The sequence below is a fragment of the Carettochelys insculpta genome, chromosome 3 (genome assembly GCF_033958435.1).
Source record: "Carettochelys insculpta isolate YL-2023 chromosome 3, ASM3395843v1, whole genome shotgun sequence".
In the NCBI taxonomy this organism is placed as follows: Eukaryota; Metazoa; Chordata; order Testudines; family Carettochelyidae; genus Carettochelys; species Carettochelys insculpta.
The window spans coordinates 162156381-162172556 of NC_134139.1; the positions used below are offsets into that span (position 1 = coordinate 162156381).

The 16176-nt window shown below is 41.1% G+C and overlaps 1 protein-coding gene across 15 annotated transcripts in view; it reads left to right on the top strand.

The window, feature by feature from the left end:
• DST (dystonin) overlaps positions 1-16176 on the top strand; it is a 483110-nt gene that overhangs the window by 345161 nt on the left and 121773 nt on the right. For all 15 annotated transcript variants that reach the window (XM_074991114.1, XM_074991115.1, XM_074991118.1 and 12 more), the window contains 8 exons: positions 537-854; positions 1037-1203; positions 4404-4560; positions 5057-5183; positions 8304-8366; positions 9786-10021; positions 13399-13528; positions 15832-16031. In XM_074991114.1, the coding sequence (XP_074847215.1) occupies positions 537-854; positions 1037-1203; positions 4404-4560; positions 5057-5183; positions 8304-8366; positions 9786-10021; positions 13399-13528; positions 15832-16031 (1398 nt within the window). The remainder of the gene's footprint in view (positions 1-536; positions 855-1036; positions 1204-4403; positions 4561-5056; positions 5184-8303; positions 8367-9785; positions 10022-13398; positions 13529-15831; positions 16032-16176) is intronic.

Here is a 16176-nt window from a genome sequence, read left to right on the forward strand (position 1 = left end):
CCTTTTCAGTGTGAGGTGCATGCTTTGTCCCTTTCATGGTTACTGTGCAACTGTTCAGCTCAGCAGGCAGCATTCCATTACAAGCTATAGCTATCCAGATTTTTTTTTGACAGTAGAAGTTTCCACATAGTTGATAAGCACATGATGGATTTATAATTCGTAGGGTCACTGCTTTCTTTTTCTTTTTCTTTTTCTTTCTTTCTTTCTTTCTTGTATGAGAGCAGTTTTGCCTGTCACCATCCATTTTGGACATCTGTTCTTCAAACGTTTATTAAACTGTTCAAGCCAGAATCCATGCACCCATCTGGTCTGACATTTTCCAAATCTTCATTCCTCTCAGTGCCTCATCTGTTTCTTCTTTGACATTCCTGTGTAATTCTCTGGTTTATGACTTTTAAGTTTGTATGTTACATATTAATGATTTTTGTTCTTACTGTTCTTATATTATGATGGTATTATGTGGTGACCCTGAGTTGTCAGTGTCATTTCCTAGGACTTTTTGATAACCCCTCCACAATAATTGTTGATTGTTTCAGATGCTGGAACAAGATATTGCAGGACGCCAAAGCAGTCTAATTGCTATGAACGAAAAAGTGAACAAATTCATAGAAACAACAGATCCATCCACTGCTTCCTGTCTACATGCCAGAATGAATGAGCTCTCTGTACGGTTTGCTGAAGCAAGTACCAGACACAAAAGGAAACTTGCAAAGATGGAGGTATTAAGGACCAAAGTGGAGTTGTTTGAAAGCCTGTCAGAAAAACTCCAGTCATTTTTGGACAAGAAAACTAAGGCTCTCAATGAGACTGATGCTCCAGGAAAGGATGTTAGTGAAGTGTCTCAGTATATGCAGGTATTATACAGCTCCTTTTGCTCACATTGTAGATTTTTGCCCTCACTTACATCATGGCAGTGCAAACAATACAACAAGCTAGTTCCCCAACATTATTAGAACAGCTAAGATCAAGGATTGAATTTTGAGCAATTGGTCATAGAGCCTAATATAACACTCCCACTTTCTATTCATTTCTGCAGGAAACTAGAACAGAATTGGTAGATCATAAAAAAGATCTTGAAGTTTTGCATCAGCTTCTAGAAGAACTTTCTGTCCATGGTCTCCCTGGGGACAAAGCATTGGTTTTAGAAAAGTTAAATGCCTTGACAAAGAAGTTCAAGGAAGTGGAAGAGACCGTGAAGGAAAAGTTAGTACAATAATCATTACCGTGTCTTTTTATATGCAAGCAACACAGTGTACATTTTGTAATGAATGCCATGCTTTTGTGTGCAGTACATGGTAGTGATTAAGAAAAAGATAGTCTCAGGTTTGAGAGCAAACTCCTGGCTGTTTGAAGATAAGAGGTTCAAAGGCACTATTGCCTGCAGAAAAGAAAGCAATCTTTACCTACTACCATGCAGCAGTGCTGTCAGTTCTAATAGTAACTAGTGCATTGCTTCTCACATGGAATACAAGGTGTTGTGTGTATAAGCTGCTATAAAGTTACAATTGGAATGCAGAGGGCAAAAGGAAAAGGAAAATAATGAAATTTCATTATGATTGGGCTGTATGTACAGAGAAACTAGATTTTTCCCCATGTTGCTCATACCCACAGTGTACGTTTGTGGTCAGATTAATGAGACCTGGACACAAATGATTCTGGTTCTGGTCCAGTCCAGAAACTTCAAACCAAATAAGTTGCCAACACATGTAAAATTCCCTTTTAGAAGAACTTACATTCAAAGTCACAAAAATACAGTAGTTACACTGTGGGATATTGTGTCTTCTCAGTGTGAATTTGTGATTGATGCCAGTAATGGTATTGGGCATGGAACTTGTGCTGAGATATCATACAGACCGTGTCTACACTAGCCCAAAACTTTGAAATGGCCATGCAAATGGCCATTTCAAAGTTTACTAATGAAGCGCTGAAATACATATTCAGCGCCTCATTAGAATGCCGGCAGCCACGGCACTTCAAAATTGCCGCAGCACGCTGCTGCACGGCTCATCCAGACGGGGGTCCTTTTTGAAAGGACACCAGCAACTGCAAAATCCCCTTATTCCTAACAGCAGATGGGAATTTCGAAATAGCCGGGGTCCTTTAGAAAAAGAGCCCGTCTGGACGAGCCGCGTCAATTTTGAAGTGCCGCGGCTGCCAGCATGCTAACGGGGCGCTGAATATGTATTTCAGCACTTCATTAGTAAACTTTGAAATGGCCACTTGCATGGCCATTTCGAAGTTCTGGGCTAGTGTAGATGTAGCCACAGTGTCAGATACTACAGAAGGATAAATAGTCCTTCCCAAGAAACAGATTTTTAAATATTGTAATATGGTCATTTTTCAAAATCTCAGCACTTGATGATCTATGCAACACTGTTCTCTGGCGGTTACTTCTCCTTGGGATCGAACTAATGGGACATAAGGGATGTGTATTATCACAAGTTCCCTTCTTAGAACTCAATGTGTATTTTCTCACTACTCTCTCCCCTCTACGCTGCTGCTGTCAGGACACTTTGTTTTGTGTCTTATATCTCCATTCCATTCCATTCCATTCCCCTCCCCTCCCCTCCCCTTCCCTTTTTGAACTGATGAGTTTTATTGCAAGAGGACAGAGTAAAATGGTGATCTTCAAAACATTGGGTCTCCTGGGCTACATCTTCATGACAGCCTAAACTCGAAATAAGCTACACAATTTGTGCAATGCAGATTGCATATCTTGTTTCTAGTATAGTTCAGAATAAGCTATTTTGGCATTTGGCATTGTCTACACTCTCTCTCTGTACATATAAATATAAACGTAAATGTCAAAATAAAGTGCTTTTTCAAGGTATCCCTTACTCTTCCTGTAACAAGGCGTACAGGGGTGCCAAAATAATGCGCCCATTATTTCAGAAAACTATTTCAAAATAACAGTTGTGTTACAAAGACACGGAGTAGTTATTTCAGGATGCCAAGGTACCCTGAAATAGCTCTGCCATGAAGACACAGTCCCACTGTCGTAGCCTTTATTGTATAGCATTATGTATCAGATGAATATCTGTTAATATGTTAAGCTGCGTCTACACGTGCACGCTACTTCGAAGTAGCGGCACTAACTTCGAAATAGCGCCCGTCACGTCTACACGCGTCGGGCGCTATTTCGAAGTTGAAATCGACGTTAGGCGGCGAGACGTCGAAGTCGCTAACCCCATGAGGGGATGGGAATAGCGCCCTACTTCGACGTTCAACATCGAAGTAGGGACGTGTAGACGATCCGCGTCCCGCAACATCGAAATAGCGGGGTCCTCCATGGCGGCCATCAGCTGGGGGGTTGAGAGATACTCTCTCTCCAGCCCTTGCGGGGCTCTGTGGTCACCGTGGGCAGCAGCCCTTAGCCCAGGGCTTCTGGCTGCTGCTGCTGCAGCTGGGGGTCCGTGCTGCATATACAGGGTCTGCAACTAGTTGTTGGCTCTGTGTATCTTGCACTGTTTAATGAAAGTGTGTCTGGGAGGGGCCCTTTAAGGGAGCGACTTGCTATTGAGTCCGCCCCGTGACCCTGTCTGCAGCTGTGCCTGGCTCCCTTATTTCGATGTGTGCTACTTTGGCGTGTAGACGTTCCCTCGCTGTGCCTATTTCGATGTTGGGCTGAGCAACGTCGAAGTTGAACATCGACGTTGCCAGCCCTGGAGGACGTGTAGACGTTATTCATCGAAATAGCCTATTTCGATGTCGCAACATGGAAATAAGCTATTTCGAAGTTGGGTGCATGTGTAGACGTAGCCTTAGTCTGTATCCACAAAAACAACATGGAGTCCTATGGAACCTTAAAAACTAGCAGATTTATTTAGGCATAAGATTTCGTGGTCAAAGACCACGATTCATCTGAAAAAGCAGGTCTTTGCGTACAAAAGCTTATTCCTGAATTAATCTGTCAGACCTTAAGGTGCCACAGGACTCGCTGTTGCTGCACAGGATTATGTACACATAATTTATCAATGCCACTGAAATAACACTTCAGGATCAACTGATGTTTAGCTGTACGATGTATGTTATAAGGTAGATTTAATAAGTCCCAAGACAAAAGGCTATACTTGATCCCTCGTATGTTTTGCTTCCCGAACTCTTATAAGCTCAAATTGGATAACTGGTTAGAAAATATTTGAGGTATTCAGCTCCTCTGTTAATTATCTTTTTCAACAAGGCAGATAACTTTAACAACATTTTATAATAAAATGGTGCTTTTAAATTGTACTGTAAATTCATGCATGGGTTTGTTCCATACTCATTGAAGTCAATCACTAAATTCTCATTGTTTTCAGTGGCAGAAGGATTGTGTCAGTAATTACTTAGTTCTGTTGATGTAATTATCAGAATGATTAATGTCTTTTTGCACTCAAGTACTCTTGCTGTCTTTAATTGTCTAGAGAAGATGATGTATCATCTTGTCAGGAACAAATGGATAGTTTCAAGCTCCATGTGGACTCTTTAAAGAAGTGGATGAAAGAGACAACAGATAGGATTCCAGCTGTGCAACCATCTTTAAATACGGAGGATTTGAAAAAACTATTGGAAGATATTAGGGTGAGAGACTCTGTACAAGAGGCGAAAGTATTACTAATTGAATTTGGAATGAAGATAAAAGAAAGAAAGATGTGGACTTGGTTTCTAATCTTGTCTGATGTCATTATATATATATATATATATATATATATACACGTTTTGGGAGGGATATTCTCTTAATTGGCAAGCATCTGGTTTTGGTATTTCACATGGTCACACCCGCTCCTCCTTGATTTTAAGGTGTCTTATATGCCACTTGCCCCCTTTTTCTCTGCTAGAGTTATAACCTTGCCCTATTCTTAAGTACATAGCAGCCCGGACAGTAGAGTATACAGTCTCACTGATACTGCTAATACAAACATTCTTTTTTTTTTTCATGTGTTATACAGACCAAGAGCTCAGTATCTTCCCTAAAGCTATTATGTATCTCCTTTTCCATGCTAAGTATTTCAGATTTATTTTGTTCTTTTTTAAAATGTAATGAACAAATTGAAAATATTACATTTTGGTTACTCAGAAATTAGAAGAAGAATGGACTTCAAAAGCACCTGAAATTCACAACATGAATAGCAGAGGAACATCATTGTGTAACATAATCAGTGCTGTGACGTCTCTTGCCAAAACCAGGGCAGCTGCAAAATCAAGTATGTATTTGTATGATCAGCTAACTCCATTTATTGTAAATGTTCAATTTAAAAATAAAATGTTTTGCCTGTTGACTGTGAAGTCAGCAGGTTTGCTTAGTAAACTTAGTGTGCAGAATCCGTTAGGCTACATCTAGATTTACCTTGAAGGCTGACAGCTATTATGCAATTTTTGGTAAGACAGTTGCATACCAAAAATCGACTTTACAGCTGTCAACTTCTGTGCCTGTCTTCATGGTGCTTCTCCCATTGACCTTACTTACTGCCATGTGGCTCAGGAGGAGTTCCGGGGTCAACATTGACCCTGGAGCGGTTGATTTTCTCCGGTAAGAGTAGATGTAGCCTTAGCCGTATTCATTCTCCTGATCACCGTTTGGCTTGAGTCTCATTTTATGCCAGGGCTCTGGCAGTTCACATTTTTTACTTTAAGACTCCTTTACACTCCCAGAGTGATGTAAATGGTCTCTAGTATGAATCAAATCAGATCCTGAAGTCCTTGCATATTCACCAAACATGTATATAATGAGCATTAGAAGTGCAAGCTTCTTCATCCCACTACAGGTTGAACCTATCTTATCTGACACCCCCAGGATCTTGCTAGACTATAGGAGGTCAGTATTGTCTGGCAGTATTAGCAACGTTTCCAGTGCTTACTAGGCTCTTAGAAGACATTTAACGGGTAAATTGCTGCTAAATAACAGCACAGAATATTGAGAGCCAGGACTGGTGGCTGTAAACAAACTTTATGGGACCACGGGAATCTTGGCCACACCCATGATAAATGGTCATCTGACTGACTAAAATTATGCCAGATTACAGATGTTGCCGAACAAGAGTGTTCCAGTTTAGAGAGGTTTAATCTGTAATTAAGCCTGTGTTTTAGACACTTCTGGAGGTAAAAGAGCAATTTGGTTTGCATGTTCTTGTGGTGCTTGATGTTTCTTCTGAGCCTTCCCAACAGTACTAATTTAGACCCTAATCCTGCAGACACTGAGGAACATGCATACCTTTGTCCATGAGTATTGTTGACATCAGTGAGGTTTTTGGCATATATGAAGTTAAGCATGCACTTGAGAGTTGGCAGGATCATGGGTTCTGTGGTAGTGGTGTGCTGTGTGCTGTGGACACTTGTCTGTTTAAAAGGTGAACTAAGATGAGCATGCTCATTTCACGTGCAGTGAGGTACTTAGCAGCCGGATAACAGCAATTTTCAATAAATATAATGATTTGCTGGAGCTGAAACAACAATAAGGAGGAAAAAGGACTCCTTATACTGTACCATTATCGCTTTCCTGAGTCAGCCTGTCCTGCCAGGTCACAGCTTCAGCTTTTCTTTGGAGTCTAATTTTAAAGAGAGTAAATCTCTGTATATCAGTTTCATGTAGCTCCCAGCACCATAGCATTTAAGTGTTTCACTGTTGGCTTTGTTTTATGGATACAGCTAAATTTTGGTAAGCAGAAATTCTACAAAGCAGGCAGAATACATATAGAATATCATAAGGGCAATAAAAAGCATTCTCAGTCCATGCCCCTGGCCTTCTGAACTTGCTCCTGGCTCTGACTTGTCAATCTTCAAAACATATTTTCTTAGACAGGCTAGTGGAAACAGGAGTATTGCTTGCAGGGTGGTGATGTTTGGCAAGAGTGGGGCATTTTTTTCTTGCTTCTCTTTTGCTGAAAATAGTGATAGTTGCTTTTGGTTTTATTCCAGGTTGTTTTTAAAAAACTATGACTAAGTAAGCTTTTTTCTCCCTCTTTGGCCATACATCCAAATAAATAGCAATTAACTGCCAGTGTATTCCTCTGCCCAAATGCTGTGCTGCGGATTACTTATAAATAACTGTAAATGCAAGAGTGCCCCTATGAGAAACGCTGCATATTCTCTGGGACAAGCGGAAGGAAGGGAGTATGAGGATAGAAAACCTCTTTCATAAGGTTGTCAAATACTTGTTTTCCTATCTGTTTTATTTTGGGGAATGTGGATATATGGCCTGTTTCTGCTCCCTTTTAATCAGTGGGAGCTTTGGCACTGGGAACAGTATTGACACCATAAGGGGCAAAGGAGCGGTAGTTAAATATCCATGGTTCTTGCAATTCAGATAAAAGCTGAAGCTGTATTGTTACCAATTTTTTTTTTGAAAATTTTGTTCACTTCTAATTTGCTCAGCATACAGATTTATCAGTGTTTTTCAGAATGAATATGGTTTTCTATATGAAGAATGCATATATTTGATTTTCTGTTCATACTTATTAAAATCCCACCATCACCAAAGCATAGACAGATCCCTTCGTGGTGTTATGGGGGCAAGCAGTATTCCTCCCTGATTTATTCTCTCTCACCATCCCCCAGCTGCCGCTGTTTGCTACTCACTTTCCATCTGGTCGTCAGGGATGAATGCATAGCCTTCTCCAAGGCAACCATTAATTCTGCTCCATTAATTGGTCATCTGGGTGTATTCCATGTACATTTTGAAGATAGTGGAGGTGATTCTTCTTTCCCTCCACTTTGTGGTTTGCCTGCTTTCCATGGGCCCCCAAACCTCTTGAAACAGTTTATGGAAACAGTTCCCCCCTGAAATCGTTAGGACTACCTGCATGAGTAGCTGCTTATCAGCGGGAGTGAAGGCTCCTTAATCTCTCCCTGATTGTGGGCTCATTTGTACATTATTTGATCAAGATGAGTAGTATCTTACTTAGATCCTGCTTCTGAGTAACTTATTCCACTAAAATCAATAGAAGTGATGGTAAACAACATGTACTCAATGTGAATAAAGGAGTCAGCATCTGGCATGCAAAAGTAATCTCTAATTTCAATGGAATGATATGCAGAGCTCAGCTGGGCTTGTAGTGCACAGTGCACAGGAGGAGGTGGTGCAGGTCAATGCAGTATTTATGGAACGAACTGAATCAAAGATCCATAAACCGAGTATGGTATGTCTGTGTGTCATTCCATGTTGTTTTAATATGACACAAGCTGCATTTCAGATCCACACGTGCTGTTCTGTAAAGGTTTGCAAGCTGGGTGTAAAAAGGCCTCAGACATTCCTGGAGTTTGGAGAACTGAAATAGCAACTCCTTTGAAGGCCGCATCGTTAATTTTTATCCCTCTCTCATCTGTAGGTGGAATAGTATTGAATGGTGAAGGAACGGCTTCCGGTTCTCAGGGTTTTCTGTCCAATAAAGGTGACTAATTACTAATTAAGATTATCATATGCAACAAAGATATATGATTGTGCACTAATATGCTAGGTCATTAGCATGGACCATGCTAGGAGATTAAGGTTCTTCAACAGCAAATAACTGCAATATAATTCATAAAAGCAAATAACTTAACCCAAAACTATAATGAGAGAGCAGTTTTTTTTGCACAAAAGTATTATCAATAACAATTTTTAATATTTCTTTGAAAGATGTAGAGCTGAATTCTCACTTCCCATTGCCAAGTATGCATGTGTCCAGAAAAGTGATGTAAATATATGTAATACCTATTTTAACAGGAGCTGTAATGTTCAGAAGAATCTTGCAAATATGTCTATGCATAAATGGAAGTTTGAAATTGTTTAACACATACACCCAGCTACCCACTCAGCATATACTTGTACCAGCATGAGAGACATATTCCACCTCAGGAACTAAATACGTTATTTGGATTCTGCATATAGTACTTATATGTTCACGTTATATGTGAGCCTAGATAGAGCCATGCTCTGTTCTATGCCTACAGTGTCCACTCTTGCCAAACTATGGTCTGCTCATTTTTGGCTGCTCAGCTCTCTCAGTAACACAAAGCTTGCACAGTGGTGCTTGCATACATAAGCGCCCACTCCAGGTGCTTGAGCTCAAGAGCCCCCACGTTAAAAAATAGTGGGTGTTCAGCACTCACCAATCACAGCTGGTTAGCATGGCTGCCAGCGCACTGTTTGGCATTGGCAGGAGGCACTTGTGGGAGGGTGAAGAGCAGTGGGCAGGAGGGGGCACTGCAAGGATGGGAAGAGGGGAGCAAAGGCCAGGTCTCAGGAGAAAGTGGGCAGAAACAGAGCAACAGCATGTCCTTGGGTGACAGGGTGGAGTAGGGGCGGGACCTTGCCACAGAGGTTCTTGTCTGTGACCACAGTTTGGTAGCAGTGCTTCTCTATCACAGTTCTGATGTTCACATGCTTGTGACTTTCAAGTTAGAATTTGTCCCTAAATATTTTAAATATTGGTTGATTCCTTAATTTAGGTATAGGAAACATATTTTTCTTTAAATATTTTCTTTTTCAAAAATGAAATGTAATCCCAGTAATATTAAGGGTATTTTATTAATAGTTCAACGAAATTCAAACATTTATACAAATTTATAGTTGTTCGAAACATTCAGATAGAATTTGACATTTCAGACATTCTTATAGAGTATGTACTAAAGTGAGATTATTCGTAAATCATGTGGCCATATTTGAGTTTATACAAAAAGAGGACCCTACCACATGCAATCGTTTATTGTATTAAATAGATTTTTTTCCATGTCTTCACTATTGTAACTTAAGATGTTTCTGGAGTCCTGTACAGACATCCTTAAAAGGCCTATATTTTTAACATGTATTTCCTCCTTTCCTCCCACAGAGCTGACAGCTGTTCAACAGGCTATGTCAGATGTAAATCACAGTTACGAAGATTTGGGTGCTTTACTGAAGGAAAATGTTACAGAGCTGGAAAGCATGCTTTCAAAGATGCAAAATGTTCAAGAAGAATCAAACTCAGTGATGCAGTGGCTACAAAAAATGGATAAGGCTGCTGCAAGCTGGGAAGCAGCTCCTACGGATAGGGAAGGTGTTAAAACACAAGTAGAACAGCATAAGGTACTCCGTGGATATGAAGAAAGCTCTCAGCTAAGGGCCACATGAAGTAATAAACAGAATTTCTTATTGAAATTAGTGGGGGAAGTTTTGCTCAATAATTAATGGCACAGTTCAGTCCCATATTAGCACAATAGTTAGAGATTTTAAAGTAAGTTCCATAAGTATTACAAACAAGGGCAGAGCAAATCTGACAAAATGCAGGGCAGAGTAAGAGGAATTGTTCATGCTTGCACGTAACACTTGATGGGCTCTGTCTATTATAAAGCTATTCCTACAACTACTAGTCCACTACAGCTCCACCATTCTCTCATACTGTAGAGCTGCAGGGACTTACTCTACACAAAGGCAGTGGTTTCCTCAGAGGCACTATGTAATACTTGGTAATTCATATGGCCATTCAAGATCCCCCAACTAAAATTATTATAAGAGAATGTTAAAGCAGCAGTAGGCTCTCAGCTCTCCTCAGCATTGGGTAAAGGAGTTCCCCACCTTCTCTCTAACACTGCTAGGCAAGGTAAGAGCACACATATTGTGTACTGGGGCACACTTGAAGGGAAATGCACTCCGCCTGTCTGTACCATTACTGAAAGGGAAAATCCTGCCTCGACCACGGTGACCATCCGTCCCATATTGGGCAGGACAGTCCCATATTTGGGATGCCAAAAAGGTGTCCCTACTTATTTTTTAAAAGGGACTGATTGTCCTGTATTTGGGCCCTCTCTCCACCCCCCACTTCATAGAGCCTCAGGGAAGCTGGGGGAATGTGGGAAGCTGCCACTTTCCCAGGGCCTGGGGAGCGCCGGGAGCTGCCATTTCCCCAGACTCCTGGAGAGCACCGGCAGCTGCCACCTCCTTCCTGGCTCCCTGGGCCTTGTAGGAGCCACACCTCCCCACCATATCTCCCTGTTCCTTATTTGGGAGAGGGAGATATGGTCGCCCTAGCCTTGTCATGTGACCGTGAACATCCAGTATCTTAATGAGGTTGCAGCAGAATTTGACCCAGCTTGTATACTTTTTCATTATTAGTTGGTCAACATTAAATGTTCATAACTTATGTTTGGTGACCCACATTTCCTCAGACTTAAATGATACTCAGCCCTAAAACTCAAACCAAGCTCAAAAAGATATGCTCATTTGTTTTTAAATCTAAATGTTTAGAAGTGACTAGCCCAGGGACCTTCTTAATGCACGTATACTTTTAGTAGTCTGTGGCTACGGTTACACTACAGCGATCCGTTGACAGAAGTCACTGTTGAAAGAGATTTCCCCCCAGAAAAAAACCAAAAAAACCCCCAAAACTTCTGTTAACAGAGTGCAGCCACACACAAAAGCCAATCAGAATAGTGCTCTGCTCAGTTGACCGAGCAGCTGGACTGCCCCACCATTCTCTCGACAAACGGACCACCCAGAGGCACTGCAATGAGGCCATTGTTCTGGATGCCCTGTCTATTGAGAGAAGGCCCCCCTAAAGTGTCCACACAGTGTTTTTGTTGACAAGTTAGGCAGTCTTCGGCTACGTCTACACGTGCCCCAAACTTTGAAATGGCCACGCAAATGGCCATTTTGAAGTTTACTAATGAAGCGCTGAAATGCATATTCAGCGCTTCATTAGCATGCGGGCTGCAGTGACGCTTCGAAATTGACGCGGCTTGCCGCTGCGCGTCTCGTCCAGACGGGGCTCCTTTTCGAAAGGACCCCGCCTACTTTGAAGTCCCCTTATTCCCATGAGCTCATGTCTTCGAAGTAGGCGGGGTCCTTTCGAAAAGGAGCCCCGTCTGGACGAGATGCGCGGCGGCAAGCCGCGTCAATTTCGAAGCGCCGCTGCTGCCCGCGTGATAATGAAGCGCTGAATATGCATTTCAGCGCTTCATTACTAAACTTCAAAATGGCCATTTGCATGGCCATTTCGAAGTTTGGGGCACTTGTAGACATGGCCTTCCTCATCTGGGAGAGGCAGAAGGTTATTGGCAAATGTGCTGGGTTCTAGTAACAAAGAGGAAGACATGCTAGTCTATACACTATCAAAACAAAAAGCAGTCAAGTAGCACTTTAAAGACTAGCAAAATTTGTCCTCCTTGCTTACTGCTTTTGGTTCTCTGTGCCTTAAATATTGAGTCTGTTCTGGTCTGGCTATGGTCTGAAGAAGTGGGTCTGTCCCACGAAAGCTCACCTAATAAACCATTTTGCTAGTCTTTAGAGTGCTACTTGACTGCTTTTTGTTTTGATAGTGCTGGGTTCTATTGAGATAATGTTGACAAATCCCATTTTGTGTGTGGATGCTTCACTAGGTTTATCCACAAAACCAGGGCTTTGCTGGCAAAACAAGCTGGTGTAACCATACCTTGCATGTGCACATGTAAATAGGTGAGTACTTACCTCACTCAGATGGTGTCTTTTCATTGGCTTCCATGTGCTTTGGACTGGGCCCGAGTTAAACAGTTTAAAAAAGACAGATGGAGCTCAGTTGTCTTTGCTGACTTTGCCTGCTAGTGATAGAATCAGGGACTTTTTTTTTCTTTCTTTAAAAATGGGTGGAAATTTAATGTAAAGTAAGGGTGAAGTAATGTTAAGCAGTCAGCATCAGTAACAAGGGAAAGGTAAAGCTGAAAGCTCATTTTATCTTTGTTCACTTTTACATTTAGGCCCAATTTGGGGATCACACAGATCAGTAATGGGTTCTTTCACTGCCTGTCTTCTCTGGGTGTGTCTTGTCACACCCCACTCCCATTAACATAGATTCCTTCATTTCATATGTTTCTTTTAGTGCATTTAGGTGAACAACATTTTTCACTATAATGCAATATTTTGGCTAATATAGAGTATTCATGATAAATCCTTCTCCCTCTCTTGTTGCTAAGTACTGTGATTACTCACTTTGTCATCAGTAGGTGGGGGTTTCAGTTTCAGTGGATGGAAGCAGGACTTGTTCAGGCTAGGAAGTTCATATCATGGGGCACTGAGGACCTACTTTATATGAAAAAATAGTCAAGTAGCATTTTAAAGACTAACAAATTATTAACTAATAATTATTTTGTTCATCTTTGGAGTGCTACCTGACTGCTTTTTTGTTTTGTTAGTATACAGACCAGCATGGCTACCTCTCTGTTACTTTGTATGAGTTCCCCTCATTCTAGGGTTCTCTGCCATTGTTGTTATAAGTGATTATGCAGTTGTCCAGTCCTTAAAGAAATAAAATGGTTTGTTGCTGTATACATTTCCAACCTTTGTAAAGTTCTTTGAGACTTGAAAAGCACTGTGCAAGTGCTAGATACTATTATGAGGATTTTGTGTTTGTCATCATATTTTGGAATTAAAAAGATCTATGCAATGTTTTTAGTTTTCTGCTTACTTCAGTTTATTATTTTACTTCTTTGTAGCTGTTTGAAGCAGAATTGAAGCAAAGTGAAAATAAAGTACAGGAGCTGAAGGACAAAGTGACAGAGCTGTTGGAGAAGAATCCAGATTCTCCCGAGGCACCTAAATGGAAACAGATGTTGGATAAAATAGGTACATCAGTTTACTTTCATTATGGCTCAGACTGATTCTGAACTTGCTACATTTGTAGTCATTTCGTCGTGCCACCCATCGCTAGAATTTTGAATTATCTTGCCTGTTTTCTGATAAACCTGGCACAAAATTCCACTTTCTATATAACTGTGTAAATCTAGAGTCTGAAGTCAGTGTATGTACTCTGGATTTACGCTAGGGTTACAGAAAGCAGAATTTGACTCCATTTCAAACTCTGTGAGTGAATGCTTGAAGGTCAATTGTTAATTCATATATTGACACTTTTGTAAGGATATGAAAAAAAATGTAAAAAAAAATCCACTTCTAGCACATTAGGATAATACAAAGAACACTTGGGGCTGTTTTTAATGCTTTTCTTCAGGCTGTTTTTCCATGCATATGTGGGCTTTTGTGATGTATTGTTTTAGTGGTGGCTTGCCATTGTCTTCAGATTTCTTAAATTTGCCCCCCCACCCAAAAAAAAGAAAAAATAGAAATTCCCACTTTTGGACCATAGCTACTGAAGTTATGTAATTTTCATATTTAAAAAAAATAGATTTTCTTATATTTTAGAATAAAGTTTAGTTTTGCAGTTCCTCATTGATTTTTATATACATTTCTGTAATGTCAGTAGTTATTCCAATGGGGGTAAACAGTTTGGAAACATTATGAAACAGCTCAGCAGAGGACCAAAGACCCTATGGTAAGAAAGAGAGTTAAAGCAGAGCTGAGAGAGAAATGGCACAGTAAGATGCTGGAGCAAAAGCATTAAGGATGGTCAGAGAAGATATGAAAGAGGTAGATTTGAGTGACTACACAGGGAACATAAGAAGAATCCCAAGAAGTTGATCAGGATAAAACATTGGAGCCAAATGAGGAAGTGTAGAATGAATCAGAGTACCACAGAAGGTGGTAACAGAGCAGAAGAGCTACACGAAAGGGAAGAAACAGAGAAGAGCTGGAGTGGGATAGGAATTGCATATGGGAACAGAGAGTGTGGCAGGCATGGAGGAATTAATGTAGCCCAGAACTGAACCTCCCACTAGGAATAAAGCTGCATGGTTTCACACCAACTGATTTAGTCCAACTACTTATTTTTAGTTCTGACTCATTAATTTTAGAGGCATTTTTTATCACTTTCTTATATGTTAATTTATGTTAGCCCAAGGTCTCACTTGTGCCAGGTGGAACATCAGCAGCTCCACTCATGTACCCTACTTCCTGCAGACATACAGTACCAGCATTGTTTTATTTGAATTGCAGTGTAATTCTGCATTTTGTCATAAAAAGTGCAAAGGAACATTCATAGCAGCGGTGGCTAACCCGTAGGCTGCATGTGGTCCATTGGGGTTCTGTGTGTAGCCCACAGAACCCCTCTGTGCCCCCTTCTCCCATGCCTCTTGGACATTTTGGGGTACTGCCCTACTTACTCCTTCCCCTCCCTCCCACCATTGCCCAAGCACAGCAAATCATCTGATTCATGCCCCATCCCTGCTCCTCCTCCTTCCCCTCAGAGCTTGAATGACATGAATCAGACGAGCACGCTGGAAATGCTGAGAGGGAAGGGGTGGAGAAGGGATAGGGCACGGGAAGAGGCAGGGAAGAGGTCATACGGGAATGTGAAAGATGGGATGGAATGGGGCGGGGCTGGGGGCGGGGCTGGCAGTGGTCAAGCAGACCATGGGATAATGAGAAGTGACACATCTGAAGCAAGGTATGTGGGAGACATATGCTGATTACACACAACATTGTGAGAGCTGATCGCTCCCTCTGCTTCTTTATCTTACTTTTGTCAGCAGTTTAATTTGCCCCAATAGTGGAGTGCTTTTGGGTGAAAAGGCATGAGAAAGAAGACAATTAAGTATGATGTATTTAATTTTATTCTTGGGGTCGTGCTTAGTGCTCTGCAGCCCATTGAGATGAAGGAAGGGCTGTTCATGCAGCCCACTCACTAGCCTTTGCTGCCTATTGCTGGTCTAAAGGTAGCATTTTCTAAAGCACCCAAGTGACTATGTCCCATTTTCAGACGTGACTTTGGCACTTAAGTCCCATCGACTTAGTCTCCTAGGTAACTAAAGGTTTGAAATTGGCTTCTAGGGCACTTATGCATTGTTGCAAATGGTAACGTAAGTCTAAATTTAAGCTTTGGATTTGTGTTATGGGACAGTGACCTAGGGTCTGTCTACATTTGCCAGCAGATTGCCAAACTGTTTTTTATTTTGTCTACAGTATTATGCTGTACAGCCCCTCTGTTAGAACATACATGCAATGTGTTATTAACATTTATCATTCTTTTATGCTAGATTTTAAATGGCAGGAACTCAATAAGGTTACAGCTGACAGACGACAAAATCTTGAAGAGTCCTCAAATTACCTGACCCAGTTCCAGACGACCGAAGCTCAGTTAAAGCAGTGGCTTACAGAGAAAGAGCTCATGGTCAGTGTGCTTGGACCACTGTCAATTGACCCAAATATGCTGAATACACAGAAACAGCAGGTCCAGGTGAGTTTTGTTGCTAATACATGTTATTTAAATGAATAACACCTTTATGTTCCCTTTGCTAAGGTGCTTTTCATTTGAACTTCGTGTTCAGCATAGTCAGTAGATGTTTGCTGCAACAATTTATCAATAAACATAATAACTAATT